The 18,551-nt window shown below is 43.0% G+C and overlaps 1 protein-coding gene across 4 annotated transcripts in view; it reads left to right on the forward strand.

The window, feature by feature from the left end:
- The window catches only part of ELAVL1 (ELAV like RNA binding protein 1), a 132,285-nt gene that overhangs the window by 99,459 nt on the left and 14,275 nt on the right, over positions 1-18,551 (forward strand). For all 4 annotated transcript variants that reach the window (XR_012896753.1, XR_012896752.1, XM_006122441.4 and 1 more), the window contains one exon: positions 4,604-4,829. Coding sequence is in view for 2 of the 4 variants with exons in the window: in XM_006122441.4 (XP_006122503.1) it covers positions 4,604-4,829 (226 nt within the window). In the remaining 2 variants the exon portion in view is untranslated. The remainder of the gene's footprint in view (positions 1-4,603; positions 4,830-18,551) is intronic.

Raw genomic sequence — 18,551 nt, forward strand, 5'->3', positions numbered from 1 at the left:
ATTTAACCATAAATCTGCCTTATTGTTTTGTGTGCGGCTACTTTCATAATTTACACTTAAGCAACTTGAAATTATTCTGTCATTGTGCTTCATAATTTCTCGTTACATTTAAGTATATCTGGAGTTTCTCACAGTCCTAGCTAGTTCCCACTAACCAAAAGAATTTTGATTTGCAAATTTGTGAAGTATTTTCTTTCTTTTCTGAGTATACTGAATTAAAGAAAAAATTACATTAAGAATTGCTTAGTTGAACGCACAGGTCAGGAATAACCAAAGTTAAGGGCTGTTCTTACAACCTTAATTCTGCCTGCTTGTGTGTATATTAAAATACAGCCTTAGTATTTTATGTAATCAGTTGTCAAACTGTGTAATAGCAATTTCTTCAAGTTGGAAATCTACAGTGTGTTCCTGGCTATCCATTCATCATTTATGAATGATGTAAGTATATCTACAACTGCCTTGCCTTATTCATTGTATACTTGTGCAAGTTGTTTTAATGATCTACTGTTTGTAATAGAATATACTGGATTTCTTTAAAAGTAGAAAAGTAATTCCATAATTTCTCTTGAAATGCTCCTTGTACCATTAAAACCTTTGTCTGACACATGAGGTTTTCAGCTGTGAAGCTAATGTGCAGTGAGTGAGAGAGGGCTTTGCAGTGAGTCTGTCTAATTTAAAGGGCATGGTAGGAGATGGTAGCTTTTGAAATATTCCACAAGTGCACTGTCTGAACCCCAAATGACAGTAACGGTGCAGCTGTTGCAGGAAGTATCCTGTACACATTGTACAGCTAATTTAGCCATGCCATGTGCAGCACAGCATTCCTTCCCTTTAAAATATTGGTAAAAATTGCACATGCATGTCTGCTACACTCAGATGCTCCTCAGTGAGAGCCATTCTCATGCCAAATTCCAGCTTTCTGCTTACAGTTGTTTTGGAGAAAGATCTGTCCAAAACTAGTCACATTTTGATAATGGAAGAAGTTCTCTCTCTCTCTCTCACACAGTGAAACTATTTGATTAGACATCCTCCGAAATAGAGACCAGTCCCAGAGAACTTCATTCCAGTGTGTGAAAGTTTCAGGGGCTTCACAGAAATACTCAATATTTTCAATTATAGCTGTTAAAGTGTAGCAGTTGTAATGTTGGTCTTAAATATTGAGTCTTATAGCACCTTATTAATAACTTTTGTGCATGTTAAAGAACAGATGTGTATTAACCTGGTTGTCCCTTAACCGATTTTGAATCTGTTTCATGACAAGACTTCTTCCCTTAGTATGTAATTCTTTAAGTTTCCTGTGTAGTTTCGTCTCTTATGTCCCATACAAAGGACAGACAGTGTTAATTTTAGAAAACATGTTTATAGATGCATAACTTTAACTCCCTGACCTAAAGAGTTTACAAGCTTACTCAGATAAGCATATAACATGAACACGAGAAGGGAATAGCGGAAATTGAACACGATTTAAAAAAAAAAAAAAAACCTGACGGCTGTTTTAGAGCAAGCTAATTATAGGTGATATATTTCAAAATGGCAACCTACGTAGGGCAGGGGAGAGAACTAGAAAAGCACAGAGTAGAAGAGAAATCAGGCTCTGGCATAGCACCTGCTTAAAGCTAGGAGATGCAGCTGCTGTGACTCCCTTTGCAAGGATTTAATTTTTTCTTTTTTCTCCTGGCATACGAACATCTCTTCTGGCTAGTGCACGGGGGTATGTGTGGACATAACCAAACTTGATCTCACTAGTGATCCATCACGTCAAGTCTCCAGTTTTTATCCGTAATTAATACTATATTCAAGACGTGAGAATACCCGAAGTGGAAGATCATAGAATAACATAACACATTTATGGCACTTTTCCTTCCCAGCTAATTTTGGTGAGGCTAGTGTCGTTGGCATTACTGAGTTGAATCTCTATGCTCAGGAAAGGACAAGCAAAATGTAAAAGGACAAGGATAGTGTAATGGGTTGGATCCCCATGTCTAGGATCCCACCTAATTTACTGGGGTTTCACTGAGTTTCTTCCTGCTCCATCAAACTGGATTCCCTCTTCCAGCTTTGCTGAGTTAGGTTATATAGCCTCTTGCAGCATACACACAGGTAGGGCAACATCTAGCTGCAGACATAGTCTGAATTCATCTTAATGTGAGAGGATTTATCTGGCGTGCTTGTGCCACACTCCTTTTGGGGGAGAAACCCAAAATAATACTGGCTTGCGCTGCATGGAAAGATTTGCACAATGTAAGCTTGCCAAAATTTGCCTTCTCCCTCAGTGTGGAGAATGGTATGCACAGCTGCTTCTCCACCCTCCCGCCTCCAAAATAGGACCTGCACAAATTGGGCTGTGTGGTAAACAAGAAATAATGTAATTAACTACAAAGCCAAATGTTAAGTGGTTATAAGAGAGAAGGAAAAGAACAAAGTCAATAAACAAAACCTGAAAACTGAGCTCAATACACTACATTGTCTCCCTTTTATACCTACTTTTCACTTACTAGAAAGCTCTTTTGTTGTGATCTGGGTCAAATAATTCCCAGTGTAGTGCTGTCTCTGAGTTTGTATTGCACACAGTTCCTGGGGTAATCCTTGTGCTTGTGTGGATTTCCTCAGTAAATACCTAGTTCAGAGGCCTCAGAGCTACACAGTGTTTCCTTAGTACAGGGATTGAGGTATGTCATGCTTAGTTTCAGTCCCATGTACTTTAAAATCATGCAGTAAATGGGGCAAAAGCTCCTGAATGACAGACTCCCAATACCTCAGGTGAAATAATGGAACCATAACTGTACTAGGAAGCAGGAAGTGGGTTCCATCTAGCTCTGATTCATTGCTTGATGGCCTTGATTACATCACTTAAACACTCTATGCTTCCTTTTCCTCCCTGTGTAAAATGGAGGTAATGCATACCCACCTTTTCAAAAAGCTTTCTGATCTACATATGTTAAATCTTTAAAAAATGTGGCTCTTGGTAGTATACCTAAGTACATATTTTTTAAAAGGGGAAAGGTTCAGAGAAGATCCAGTAGAATGATTCTACATCTGTCAGACCTATCTACAATGACCTAAGAAGCTTGTTCATTTTAGTTTTCAAAGCAAGAGTTGAGCAATGACAGTTCATGCTTGGAATAGTTTTCTGATAGTAGAGGGCTCTTTTATCTACCAAAGGCATAACAAAATCCGGTGGCTGAAATTTGAAGCTACATAAAAATCAAATTCGAAATTAAGTGCACATTTTTTAGTGTGATTAACGATTGGAAAAGTTTGAGGGTGTGGTGGAAGTATGCATCACTTGGAAGTCTTTAAATCATGATGGCTAGGAATGAGGAGCAAAGCCTGAGCCTCACTACTCAAGTTTGGGAGGGCTAAAGCTGAAGCCCAGGGGACCTGTAACCTGAGCCCTGCCGACCAGTGCTGAAGTTTTTGTGTTTTGCCGTAGGCCCTGGGCAGTGGGACTCAAGCTTCAGCCCCAGGCCTCGGCAAGTTTAAGCCATCCCTTGCAACCCCATTAATATGGGTTTGACCCACTTTGGGGTCCCATCCCACATTTTGAGAACTGTTACTCTAGCCCAGGGTGGGCAAAAGGGCCTCTACAGGCTGCATCCGGCCCACCAAGCGGGTGGATCCAGCCCGTGGGGAGGCCCTGCTTCTCGCAGGGTGGGGTCAGAGCACAAAGCCTCTCCCCACTCTGCCAGGAGCACATGGCGCTTTGAAGCACCGCACGCTGCTCGCAGGGCAGGGGGGAGAGCAGAGGAGGCTTCGCGCATTCCCCCGCCCTCAAACTTCCTTCGCCCTGCCCCGACCGTGTGAGGAGCCCGTGGCACTTCAAAGTACCACTTGCTCCTCGCAGGGTGGGAGGAAGCTTCCTGCGCTCCCCCGCCTCTTCCAATCATGGTCTGGGTATGGGTAGCCCCACCCCTTCCTGTTTAGGCCCTGCCCTTTCCAGGGTGGCCCAGGGCTACTTCAAAAATTTTTGAAGTGGCCCCCGGGCAAACATTTTTGCCCACCTCTGCTGTACCCTAACCACAAATAATGGGGTTGGTGTAAGAATCACAGGGGGATATTCTGTGGCTTCTGTTCAACAGACTAAATAATCCTAATGGGGTCTCTTCTAGCCTTTGAATCTGAGTAATAGTGTGTATCATCAGCATAGATTAATTTCCTATTTGAAAACTATGTTTCTGGTTGAGGTCTCTAGATGTTTTGAGTTTAAAAAAAAAAAAAAAAAAACCTGAGCAAAAACAAACGGGTTTTAGTCCAACAGTCCCTTCACATTTCTCCTTGGAAAAAATTTAAGTTTACCTGAAATACTTTTAATGTCAGTTGAGTGGATTTGCTAGAATGCTTGTACATTGTGCAGTTTTTTATTTTTGGACTATAAACTTCCATTTTGTAAATGTTTTGCTTACCATCCTCAGATATTGAAGTAAATGTGCTCATTTGTGTAATTTCTGTATTTTTAAAAGTTTGGACTTTTTCCTGTTAAAAAGTCAGTAAAACTGTAGAACTTAAAGCTATGGCCTTAGAAATGCTTAATTGTTGTTGTTTCACTTTGCAAATTGTTTTGAACTTATCCTGAATGGTTTTTTTTTTTTGGTTTGATTAAAAGGTTTGTCCAGAGGGGTCGCTTTTATCCGCTTTGACAAAAGGTCAGAAGCAGAAGAGGCAATTACAAGTTTCAATGGTCACAAACCCCCAGGTTCCTCTGAACCCATAACTGTGAAGTTTGCAGCCAATCCTAACCAGAACAAAAATGTGGCACTATTATCACAGCTATATCATTCACCAGCTAGACGATTTGGAGGGCCAGTTCATCACCAAGCACAAAGATTCAGGTACGTTAGGAAGAATAATCCATGTAAAGTAGGGATGTGATTGTTTAACCAGTAAGCATTACCCTTACTAACTTATGCTTGCCAGTTATGGTTAACTGGAGCAGCCCCCTTGCCCATCCTTATTTAAGCGGTTAACTGGTTAATCGATTACCAGCTTTAAATCAGGTAACAGATTAAATGGGATGTTACATCCCTAATTTAAGCTCTATGCTGTCACCCTCACTTCTTCTGAGAAGTATTGCACTGTTTCATCTGCAAAGTAATAAAGGTGTGAATAAAAGATGCATTTGTGTATTTTTGTGGTGTGTGCATGCATGTGTATATATGCATGTGTATGTATCTAAAAATTGCTCAAGTAGAATATGATTAAAGTAATAAAATTAACTGTGTTGAATCCAATCAAGTTTCTAGTTCTACAAAGTGGCACATAGAAAGTGTATGAAGTGGTGGTGTAGCCATGTTGGTCTCAGAACTTCTATTGACTATGTCCACCCAACTTGCCTGTTCCCACTTCCCCTCCTCATCCAAATGTTACCATCAGCAGCTCCTGGTTGCTCTGCTTCTTGAGGAGGAGATCAAGGACCCAGAATTGCTGGTGGAGAAACAGCAGCTGAGAACTAAATGGCCCCAGAGGATACCAGACAAAAGTAATGGCCCCAGCAGGAAGAGCCAGCCTGCATTAAATATATTATGAGGTAGAAGGGAATTGCGTTGATTGACTTGTAGGTAGGGGCTATCCCTCTTCCCTGGTGCCACATGAGAAGCTTACTAAGTGTCAGCCCATGTTCAGCAGATGGTAAAACTTGGTTTGATTCATTGTGGGTGTGTCTAGACTACATGCCTCCTTCGACGGAGGCATGTAGATTAGCCAGATCGGAAGAGGGAAATGAAGCCGCGATTAAAATAATCGCGGCTTCATTTAAATTTAAATGGCTGCCCCGATCTGCCGATCAGCTGTTTGTCGGCAGATCGGGGCAGTCTGGACGCGATGCGCCGACAAAGAAGCCTTTCTTCATCGGCACAGGTAAGCCTCGTGAAACCAGGTTTACCTGTGCCGATGAAGAAAGGCTTCTTTGTCGGCACATCGCGTCCAGACTGCCCCGATCTGCCGACAAACAGCTGATCGGCAGATCGGGGCAGCCATTTAAATTTAAATGAAGCCGCGATTATTTTAATCGCGGCTTCATTTCCCTCTTCCGATCTGGCTAATCTACATGCCTCCGTCGAAGGAGGCATGTAGTCTAGACACACCCAAAGTGAGAAAACGTAGTTTAGCTATAAAACTTCTTCATTGGTTAACTATTGCTTCTGGCCTGAGTCCTGCACGGATGCAGTTTCTATCTTGTGGATAGAAATTAGTATTTGCTGAACCACAGGGCTCTACTCAGAATTTCAGTGGCCAAAGGAGAAGAAAGTGGTACTGTGGTTCCCAGGAGCTAGCTGTCGGCATCAGAAGCTCCCTCTGGCCAATTGGCTATACCAGCCCCACCCCCAGTGAGGCTGTATGACCCCTGACAGGAGATGTAGCTGTGTGGAAGAGCTTGGGGGGGTGGTAAAGTCACATGGCCAAGAAGAGCTGCCAGTGTGGGGTGCTGGCTTGTCAGAGCAGTGGCGCCATGTTCTTTTCCTTTGGCTTCTGCGATTCCTGGGAATAGAGGCTTACAGTTGAGCAAATACTGATTTCTGTCTGAGGATATCCTTGTCTGCGAATAGCAGTTTGTGTTGCGGAGAGATCTGTTTGGTGCAACACAATAACAGTTGTTCCACAGTTGGCATTTTGTCATATGTTCAGTGTCTTGTGTCAAACCTTGGCAGGCTGAGATATCTTAACGATACTTATTATCTTGTAAAAGAACTGTGTCATATTTGTTTGATATATTTTCTCATGAAACAGTATTGATTGGCATTAATTATACTTAGATCTTCTAATTCTTCAGTGTTATTATTTGGGGATAAAGGAGATGAGGGGTGATAAACAGTTTGTCAACTACAAAAAAAATACTACCAATTTACACTACTCCTGTTTGGCCTGTCAGCAGCTCCTCGTGTATTTGTGAAGTGCATGACAGTCGTTGCAGCCTTTCGGAGGAGACAAGGAGTTCAGGTCTTTCCATGCCTACGTGACTGTCAGAGGTCACTCCAAGCAGGGCGGCTCTACAGAGCGCGGGGCCGCACATGCGCAGGGCCCCGGGCGGCATGGCACAAGCATTGCGTGCCGGAGGTATGATGCATGCGCCGTGCTTCCCGGATATCATGATGCATGCGCTGTGAGCCCAGGGGCCCACACATGCACAGTGCCCCGGGAGTACAACGCAGGTGTGGCCCCCCCGGGCGCACAATGCATGCACCATGCTCCCGGCGCATGCGTCGTTTCCCTAGGCGCAGGGCCCCACGCTGGGGAATCAGCCTAAGGCCGGCCCTGAATCCAAGGACCAGGTGCAGGCAAACATAAAGTCAACCTTCCAGGTCATGCAAAAATCCACCTTTTCCCTTTTTAAAAGGATAGGATGTATTGGGGCTATGGTCGACTCAATCCAGGCCAGAGCCTTTCTCCCAGAAAACAGGTTCAGAGCTATAGGAGTGCTCACAGAGAGTCTGAGAGGTCACCCAGTCATTGCTACAAGAAAATCCTTATTCTTGGTACATATGGCGTCATGCATCTATGTAGTTCAACACAAAGGACAGTGACTAGGAATGCTCAAGTCTTGGTTAATGTCAGTATACATACCAGGTTGACCCCCATCTTGACAAGATGGTCTCACTTCCCTTGTCAGTAATTTCCTCCTTCCTTTGTTGACTAGATGCTGGGATGGTATATGCTGTTCTTGAGATCCCCACTAACAATGTGTTGTATCACAGACACAATGGCAGTGGGCTGCAGGGCTCACTTGGGAACCCTCAGAATTCAAGGCCTCTGGTTGTTAGAGGCACTCTCCATGATCATCAGTGTGACCAAATTGAGGGCAGTGTGCCTAGCCTGCCATGCTTTCCAACCCCATCAGTAGAGTAACTGTGTCGGTCCTCAGAAAACTCAATAGCAAGGCTTTACATAAACAGAGCGGAGTGCACTCTTCCCCCTTATGCCAAGCTGCTGTTCATCTGTGGAAATTCTGTATATCCTATTCAATCCATTCGAAGCTCCATACCTTCTAAAGTTGCAGAATGAGTTAGCGGATAATCTCAGCAGATCCTTTTCCAACCATGATGAGTGATCCATTCACCCAGATGTTTTCCAGAGGTGGGATATCCCCAGTTTAAATCTGTTTTGAAATGAAATACAACAAGGAGTGTCTTCACTACTGCTCCTTGTTAAGCCACAGCCCAGGCTCACTCAGATACCTTTCTCCTCCTCTGGATGGATCAGCTCTTTTACACGTTTCCTTCCATCACTCTTTACACAGGGCCCTGTTAAAGGTCAAAATGCCAGGACCTGTCTGATCCGGATAGCCCCAAGCAAGCTATACTAATACTGGCTCACCGTTCTCCTAGATCTCATAACGAACATACCGACCAGCCTACTGTTGAATCCAGACTTGATCTCTCAAGATCATGACCGTCTGTTATCTGAACTTAGAATCTCTTCTCCTTACAATGTGGAAGCTCCATGGCTGAACTCAGCAGTACTGGCTTCCTACAGGTCTGTTTGCTAGGTGCTTTAAAGGAGCACTGTGTCGTCTAATAGTCACTTAATAGAGCAAAGTAGAAGAGATTCTCAATTTGGTCAGCACAAAAGGCTGTTTCATTCAATAAGTCATCACTGCCCTTTATTCTGAAATACCTACTCCACCTAAAGCTGCAAGGCCTAGTGTCATCCATAAGGTCCATCTAGCTGTCATTGAGACTTTCACCCATGGGTCTTCTCAAACTTGGTCTGTGGCCATTTTCTTAAGGAGCTGACATGGCTATACCCACAGGTATACCAGCCACCACCTCGTTGGGACCTCAGTTTGGCGCTGGCAAGGCTAACAGAACCCCCATTCGATCCACTAGCAATGTATTCTCTGCTCTACCTATCTTATTTAGAAGGTGGCCTTCCTACTCACCATTACTTCTGCCAGAAGGGTCTGAAAGATCTGAGCTCTTACCACTGCATCATAGTCTTTTTCAAGGGCAAGGTACAGTTGTGTCCACATCTGTTCTTTCTGGCAAAGATTCTCTCGCAATTTCATAGTAACATGAGGTATATTTCTGACCATCTTCTGTCCTAATTCACATACTAACAGGGATGAATAGAGACTCCACTCAATGGAAGTGAGCTGGGTGTATATAATTTACATAGAAGGGCTTAAACCCTTTAGGACAACTGTTTCTAGCCACCATGGACAGAATGAAAGGCCGTCCAGTCTCAGCCCAGCAATGTCATCATGGATTATGCCCTGTATCCCAGCTACTCAGTTGACAGCCCATTCTAAAAAGAACTTAGGCATGATCAGCTATGTTTGTGGCACAGGTTTCAATTATCTGTAGAGCAGGAATGTGGTAGCCAGTCCATTTGACTGCATCACTCTGCACCATCACCCAGCAAGCTAGAGCCGATGCGAACGTCAGCAGAGTATTTCTTCAGTCAGTGAATTCCCATCCCTCCCATCCCTCCACCTGCACAGGTGCTTGGGAGTTCACCTTAAAGAAAAAGAGTTATTAACCTCCTGTAACTGTACTTAGGGAAATGAAGCTCATTTCCATTCCAAAATACCCACCATTGGAGTTAGCCAGCAAGAAGGAAGTGAAGGGCCAACTGGCCCTATATACCAGTACTGTGAAAGGGTGGCTCCACGGGGCATCAGAGAAAATCTGCCAACTACTATCAAGGAAAAATCTTTCCAGCAGCAGTGTTCAGGAGTAGCACATGCCTACATTAGATGGAATATGAGCAACACATCTTGAAGAACAACAGTTGCAGGAGGTTAGTAACTTTTAAAAAAAGTTTTGCTGCATCTTGCATGGAATGGAAAGCCCACAGAGAAGAGCTTCACTTCCACAGTACTTGGTCTTTCTAGGTGGGTGATTCTCAAACTTATTTCATCATGTCCCCCCTCTTTGTCTGTAGTCATTTATGTTCCCTCACTCCTCACAAGTACATATGCCACCCAGCTTACAGGTCAAAGTAGAAAGCAGTGGCTGCTGGCTGGGCACCCAACTCTGAAAGCAGCGCCATCCCTGCATCAGCCCAGAACTAAGACTGACACTGTGAAAAGCGATGTTTATTAATGCCACTTTTCACACCAGACTTAATGCTACCCTTATTTCTGTGCTGCTGCTGCTATCCCGGGCTGACATCCAGAGCCCTACTGCCTTCAGGGTGGGCAGAAGGAGAGATCCCCAACCTGGGACGCCTCTCAGTAAGAGAAAGAGGGCAGCATAGGGAAGGAGAGCCCCTTGCTGTCCCATTTTATCCTTGCTTCCCAGGTATGTAGAGCCCTTCTGCATAAACCCTAGCCACCTAGGGCTGAAAGCCAGAGCTCTACCTCCCTCCTCCCAAATATCAGAAAAAACACATAGCTTTTACTTCCTTGGGAGGCCCACCCCATAGTTTGCAAACCACTGGTCTAGACAGAGCAATAGCACATCAGAATTCTAGAGAAAAGTTGATACTGAATGCTCTTATTTCACTTAGGACTGCTCTCTGTAACCCATGATTGTGGGATTACATTATTCACTGTTTCAGGCTGGAAAGCCTGCATGTGAAGTTGTTGTCAGCACCCATATGGTAAACCAGGGGTGGCCAACCTGAGCCTGAGGAGGAGCCAAAATTTACCAATTTATATTGCCGAAGAGCCACAGTAATAAGTCAGCAACCCCTCATCAGCTCCCATCCTCAACTTCTTTTGTGTGCTAGTAGACTCGTCAATCAGTGTCTCTCCTTCCCCTCTGCACAGTCTGCCCACTGTGATTAGCTGTTTTCCTATGTGCAGGAGACTCTTTGGCCACAGGAGCAAGGTAAGGGGGCAAGAGTGTTAAGGGAGCAAAGAAGTAGAATCAGGGAGCAAAGTCTGGGGCAGTGCCAGGGATTAATCAATGAGCACCTCCCAGCACACTGGAAAAATGGCATCACTAGCTCTAGCCCCAGACTCAGCGCCTATACATGTTAACTTCTGGAGCCACAGGTTGGCAACCCTTAAAGTAAATAATGGACTGATCTGAACCATGACTAGCATCTAATCCACTCAGGAGAAACTCAGTTAAAAAAAACTCAGCTCAGTGTGCAGATGTGTCCAAACCAACATTAAACGATGATAAAGGAATCGAGTAAGTCATTATTATGCAAATTGAGGGAATACTCTCACATGGAATGTTATGTCCAGTTCTGAACAGCTCATCCCAAAAAAGATACAACTAGAACAGAATGATCTAGGGAAAGACAATGAGGGGGTTGATGCCTTGATGTCATCCAATATGCTGACATGTCAATGACATCACCTTTTTTGCTAGCCTGGGCACCCTTTAACCTATCTTGCTGGGCCAGGCTCACAAGCCTCTTCCAGCCAAGCACACAGGCAGGGCCACAGTCAGCTGAAGACTTATACATGCACTAAAATCAGCTCTGGAAAGACTCAGTATTAGGGATTTACCAAAACCTCTTGGATTACCAACCCTAAATTATATAGAATTTGCCACCTCCATCAATGTGGAGAATGGTATGCACAATTTCTTGTCCTCCCACTCCTGTTAAAAATTGTATAACTTGAGTTACATTGTAAACCAGAAATAAGTTTATTAAATAAGAAAAAGTTTATTAAGTGGCTAAAGAGGTAGCAAACAGAACAAAGCAGATTACTAAAAAAATAGAGTACACAAACTAAGCTAAATAAACTAAATAATTGGTTACAAATAATAATTCTTCTCCCTAGATATTATTTAGGTGGTGTCCTTCATGGGTTAGAGGGATCATGCTAGCCTGGATCAAGCAGTTTTTCTCCTCTTTCCTCACCCAATTCTTGTTCTTTTTTTTCCGGGTGTTTCCAAGTATCTCTTTGGGCAGGAAAGCAGAAGAAAAATGAACTGAAGACATTGTTTTCCTCCCTAGCCTTATATAGAATTTCCATAAGGCAGAAATCCTTTGTTTGATTCCTTACCCCTAGTGGGAAAGTACAGCAGTCCAAGAGGGTAGTTATTATCAGGTGACCAACTCACTGGACTCTCTAGCATCACAGCATTCATAGGAGTTCCAAACATTTCACAGTGTATTGTCTTTGCTGATGGGCCATTTGCCCTTTCTGGGTTTTCCATCGCTGTGCCTAAAATGTTAGTAGTGGGCATCACCCAAAGTAGCATAGTTGATCTACAAACCCATTGGTCAATATTCCTAACTTCAGATGAAAAATTATACATGTGCACAAACAGGATAATCATATTCAGTCATTAATAATCTTTCTAATGATCTTACATGAGTTAATTAAAATATCCTTTATGCAAGACATGTTACATGAATATAAGCATAATTTTGTAAAGAATATAGAATTTAATGTCACAAACAAATAAAATATTTTAAGTGTGAAAGGTATTGAATAAATTAAATCTAGTTTAGAAATGAGACAAGAGGACATGACAGATATGTAAAGTAGTGAATGGTATAGCAAAGGTAAACGAAGATCTAAAATATATCTCATAATACTAGAACAAGAAAACAGCCAAAAAGTTAAAAGCCAGCAAATTTAATGCTAATAAAAAAGAAATGCTTATTTATAAAGTAATGGAAATCTTGGCCACAGGATAGTAAAGTTGAGGATTTTTAAAAATAGATATTTTTTTAATAAATCTACAGATAGGTAGCTGTCACTCACACTCCTAATGCTAGAACCTCAAAAATATAAAGGCTATGAAATAGTATGCTCCAGGACATAAGTTGGCCACTATCTAAGATTGAGGGGGGGGGGGGGGAATTGAGGCAGATCATTCCCTAGTTGTTTAGCATTGGACATTTTTTTCACCTTTCCCTGATGCTTCTTGCATTGGTTCTAGAAGGTTCATTAGTTTAACCTTGCATGGCATTTCGTATGTAAATCTGGTAGGGCAGGAAATCACCAACTTTCTGCATACTAGAGATTTTCAAGGTAGTCATATGGTAGTTCTGTAAATATATTTACTCCTTTGAGTAGTATCCCTGTGGGTGCTCCACTCAGGTGTCAGAGCATCCTTGCACCAACAGTTGGTGATTTTTAGCTTAACAGTGCTTTCCTGCACTACACATGCGCAGTCACCATCGCGTGCTGTTTTGTCCATTAGCTTTGCGCACATGCAAAGTAGTTCCTTTTCTACCATCCTCGGCAGGAGTTGTCTGTGAGCAGTGCGATTTCTTCTGAAAGAAAGAGAAATTTTTACTTGGTTAATCCAGTTCTTTTGCTACTTTTACTCATTCTTAGTTTTTTCTTAAACGAAATAGCTCCATAAAAGTCCACCCAACGGCCATCACAATCTTTCACGATCTAGTGGACGATGTTTCCATGTTTGCTCACCCTATTATGAAATGTTTTCTTTCCGGCCTATGCAAGACACGTCATGATGTATGGCCACAGCTCTCACCATGGGATCTACCACTGGTCTTGAATACCCTAACAAGACCTCCTGTTGAGCCTCTCGCAACGTCCTTTTTCCAGAAAATGGCCATGAAAGTAGCATATTTAGTTGCAATCACATTGGCCAGAGGAGGAGGGTAAATTGCAGCCCTGATGGCAGACACAGATAAGATTACTTTATGGCCACACCCGAAGTGTTTACCAAAGGTAGTCTCCTCTTTTCATATCAGTGAGCCCATATGTTTACCCACGTTCTATCCAAAACATCATAACTCCATTAGGCAATGAATATTACACACCCTGACTATGCGTCAAGCTGTGGCATTCTGCTTGGACAGGACAAGACAATTCTGAATATGAAATAAACTTTTTATATCTACCTTCAGTCCCTCTAAGGAAACAGCTATCTCCGCTCAGCAAATATCAAAACGATATCAACTTCTCTATGCATCTGTTACAAGCTTTGCAACAAGTTCCTGCCACAGGAGAACCCATTCTACAAGAGCAATGGCAATATCCCACCCATTCTACGTGAGCAATGGCAACATCTACTGCCTTTCTTTTCTTGCCCCTTGTTGGCAGCTGCAGGGTGGCTACCTAGTCCTCCATCATACTTTTGCACAACGCTACACATTGCAGCAGGGACCAATTCCATCCACCTCTGTGGGCACGGCTGTCCTTGCCACCTCTTGGACATGACTCCAAAGCTCTCCTCCGCATAACACTGCAGATAATACTCTTTAGTAACCTGAGTGGAGAACCCACAGAGACACTACTTGAAGGAAAAATTACTCGTGTTGTGCAGTATCATAGAATAATAGGACTGGAAGGGACCTCAAGAGGTCATCGAGTCCAGCCCCCCCCCTAACAATGGTTCTTCGAGATGTCTGTCTGCTTTGGAGTCCCTTGTTGGATTTCTGGTAGAAAAGCAGTAGAGGGACCCACACAGTACACACAGCTAACTGACAAAACAGCACAAGATGGCAACTGCACATGCATGGCGTGGAAAGGCACTGCTAGACTAAATATCATAGAAACATAGAATCCTAGGGCTGGAAGAAACCTCAGGAGGTCGAGTTCAGCCCCCTTCCCAAAGCAGACCCAACCCCAACTCAGTCATTCCAGCCAGGGCTTTGTCAAGCCAGGACTTAAAAACCTCTAGGGATGGAGATTCCACCACCTCCCTAGGTAACCCATTCCAGTGCTTCATCAAACCTCCTAGGGAAATTGTTTTTCCTAATATCCAACCTAGACATCCCCCACTGTAATTTGAGACCATTTCTCCTTGTTCTGCCATCTGTCACCACTGAGAACAGCCTCTCTCCATCCTCTTTGGAACCTCCCTTTAGGAAGTTAAAGGCTGCTATCAAATCCCCCTTCACTCTTCTCTTCTGCAGACTAAATAAAACCAAATCCCTCAGCCTCTCCTAATAGGTCATGTGCTCCAGTCCCCTAATCATTTTGGAGAGGATCCAGCAGAGGGCAACCGATGTGTCTACATCCTTTCTGTAATGGGGGGGGGGGCAAAACTGGATGCAGTACTCCAGGTGTGGCCTCACCATTGCCAAATAAAGGGGAATAATCACTTCTGCTGGCAATGCTCCTTCTAATGCACACTAATATGCCATTAGCTTTCTTGGCCCTTGCACGCTGTTGATTCATATCCAGCTTCTCATCCACTGTAATCCCTGGTCCTTTTTTGCTGAACTGCTGCCAGTGTGGTCCCAGTCTGTAGCCGTGCATGGGGTGGTTCTGTCTCAAGTGCAGGTCTCTGTACTTGTCCTTATTGAACCTCATCAGATTTCTTTTGGCCCAACCCTCCAGTTTGTCTAGGTCACTCTGGATCTTATCACTACCCTCCAATATATCTACCTCTCCCCCTAGTTTAGTGTCATTTGCAAACTTGCTGAGGGTGCAATCTATCCCCTCACCCAGATCATTAATAAAGGTGTTGAACAAAAAGGGCCCCAGAACTGACCCCAGGGACACTTGACACCGACCATCAACCAGACATTGAACCATTGATCATTACCATTTGAGCCTGACAATTTAGCCAGCTTTCTGTCCACCTTACAGTCCATTTATCCGATCCATACTTCCTTAATTTGCTGACAAGAATACTGTGGGGACCCTATCAAAAGCTTTGCTTTTAATAAACCATGTTATCTTATCAACCGTGTTAGCTAGATTGTCTTCAGCAGGGGTAGAAATGTGCAACTTAGGAAATTTTAGTTCTTTCTTTAGACACAGAGGGCTCATCTAGACTATGCAGAATATTCAAAAGAGGATATTTCTTCTTCCGATCTCACTTTTGAAAGCAGAGCTTTCGAAAATGAAAGTAGTCGGGACGTGGCTTTTTCAGCAAACCTCCTTCCCCCCACCCTTTTTTTTAAAAGCCACGTAAGCCTCATTTTTTGAGGAAAACCGGCTTTTCAAAAAAGGGGGGGTTGCCGAAAAAGCTTTGTCCCAACTACTTTAAAGTGAGATCGGAAGAAGATATGCAAATTCCTGCATAATTTGCATATCCTCTTTTGAATCTTCGTAGTCTAGACATAGCAAGAGTGGGTGAAGTAAATTTTACTGGACCAGCTTCTGTTGATGAATGAAACAAGCTTTTACAATCTGTTACCTTTCCTATCTTATCACTCTATCTGAGACCAACATGGCTACAACAACACTGCATAGCCTATATATATAATATGAAATGTGTATAATCTGTTGTGGTTTGGGGAATATTTTATCCTGATTGGTTTTTTCTTAATGTTAAACCTGTTTTCCGTGTTTGTTTTTAGAAAATACTTGTTGCAGTTACTCTTTGTAGTTTACTTTAATATCATCCCTGATAGGGATGTAAAATCCTGGTTAAAAGTTAACCAGTTAAATGTAATGTTTAAGGGGTTAAGTGTGATCCTGCAGCAGGGGGGCTGGACAAGGACTGCCATGCCATGGTTGGAGGATTGCTCCGGCCTGGCAGGGACTTCCACACCGCGTTTTGGGGGCTACTCTGGCCATGCCTGTCACATCGGCCGAGGGGACTAGAGAAAGTGCCCCCCCCCCCCCCACCAGTTAACCAATTACCAGGCATGCTTACCGGGTAACCAGTTATCCCTTTACATCTCTAATCCCTGTCGCTTTTTAGCCTCTTAAGAGGAGGAATCTGAGATGGGTATCCTTGCTTATGTGCACATCTTTGCCAATACGGTTTTATTTTTTTAAGTAAGAACTGATAGATCAGAAGTTGTATAACAGTACACATGAAGTAGAATATTTAGATTAACTATGTACATGTATGGGATCACAGATGAAATTGTACTTTTCGCCTTAACTTTGCCACTTGCTGATCTGACTGCTTACCTGTGCAACCCTAATGTTTTATTAAAATTTTATTGATTTTAATTTACTACTTAGCAGAATAGACCAGGGGAGAGGGTAATGAAATAGCTAGGGATTGTGGTGGTGGTGGTGGGGGGGGGAGGGAATAAGAAAAAAGGCAAAACAGAAAAGAGCAACGGTTCAGAAATTCTGAGATGTCATTGGGCAAGAAGAGTCAAGACAGGATTCTGGGGGAGGGATGTATATTTGGGGTCAGGAAAAACAGGCATGTTGAATCTAGTTCTCTTCTCAGTTGTATATAAATCAGGAGTCCACTCCCATGAAGTAACAGGAGTTTTACTAGTGTAAAATGGGTATAAAGTAAGCCCATTGGATTTACTTTTTTTAAAGGCGCATACTATTTTTAAATTATACATTCATGGCTAATCTATGTTTGGTAGCAGAAACTATGGAATCAGGCCTTAACAACTGAAATGGCAGTTTAATACATTAAAAATGATAGTTTCTGAAATTAAAAATCAGTTATGCGAATACATTACCAAAATATAATTAGAATGCACTGTTTGTGACATTAATGCTGTACGAGGAATTGTGGGTTATTCCAACTAATATAAAGTTATTTGGAATCTCTAGTACTTCCCTGCCTAGCATGGTAGGGACTTTGAGGTCTGCCTGCGATCGGTGTAGCAGCCAGGTGAGAGCAGGAGTTTCTCTGGTGCCTTATCATAGAATCTTAACACTAGAACTAGAAGGGACTTCGAGAGGCCATTGAGTCCAATCCTCTGCCCTGCTGGCAGGACCATGCACTGTCTAGATCATCCCTGAACCTCCTAGGCAATTTATTCCAGTGTTTAACCACTTTGACAGGCAGAAAGTTTTTCCTGATTGAATCACAGAATACTAGGACTGGAAGGGACCTTGAGAGGTCATTGAGTCCAGTCCCCGGCCCTCATGGCAGGACCAAATACTGTCTAGACCATCCCTGATACACATTTATCTAACCTACTCTTAAATATCTCCAGAGATGGAGATTCCACAACCTCCCTGGGCAATTTATTCCAGTGTTTGACTACCCTGACAGTTAGGAACTTTTTCCTAATGTTCAACCTAAACCTCCTTTGCTGTAGTTTAACCCCGTTGCTTCTTGTTCTATCCCCAGAGGCCAAGATGAACAAGTTTTCTTCCTCCTCCTTATGACACCCTTTTAGATACCTGAAAACTGCTATCATGTGTCCCCCCCTTAATCTTATCTTTTCTAAACTAAATGACAAACCCAATTCCTTCAGCCTTCCCTCATAGGTCATGTTCTCTAGACCTTTAATCATTCTCGTTGATCTTCTCTGGACCCTCTCCAGTTTCTCCACATCTTCCTTGAAATGCAGTGCCCAGAACTGAACACAATACTCCAATTGAGGCCTAACCAGCGCAGAGTAGAGTGGAAGAATGACTTCTCGTGTCTTGCTCACAACACACCTGTTAATGCATCCCAGAATCATGTTTGCTTTCTTTACAACAGCATCACACTGCTGACTCATATTCAGCTTGTGGTCCACTATAAACCCTAGATCCCTTTCTGCCATACTCCTTCCCAGACAGTCCCTTCCCATTCTGTATGTATGAAACTGATTGTTCCTTCCTAAGTGGAGCACCTTGCATTTGTCTTTATTAAACTATTTACCTCAGACCATTTCTCCAATTTGTCCAGGTCATTTTGAATTATGACTCTATCCTCCAGATTAGTCGCAACCCCTCCTAGCTTGGTGGTATCTGCAAACTTAATAAGCGTACTTTCTATACCAATATCTAAATCGTTGATGAAGATATTGAACAGAGCTGGTCCCAAAACAGACCCCTGCGGAATCCCACTTGTTATGCC

The sequence above is a fragment of the Pelodiscus sinensis genome, chromosome 19 (assembly GCF_049634645.1).
Source record: "Pelodiscus sinensis isolate JC-2024 chromosome 19, ASM4963464v1, whole genome shotgun sequence".
Lineage (NCBI taxonomy): Eukaryota > Metazoa > Chordata > Testudines > Trionychidae > Pelodiscus > Pelodiscus sinensis.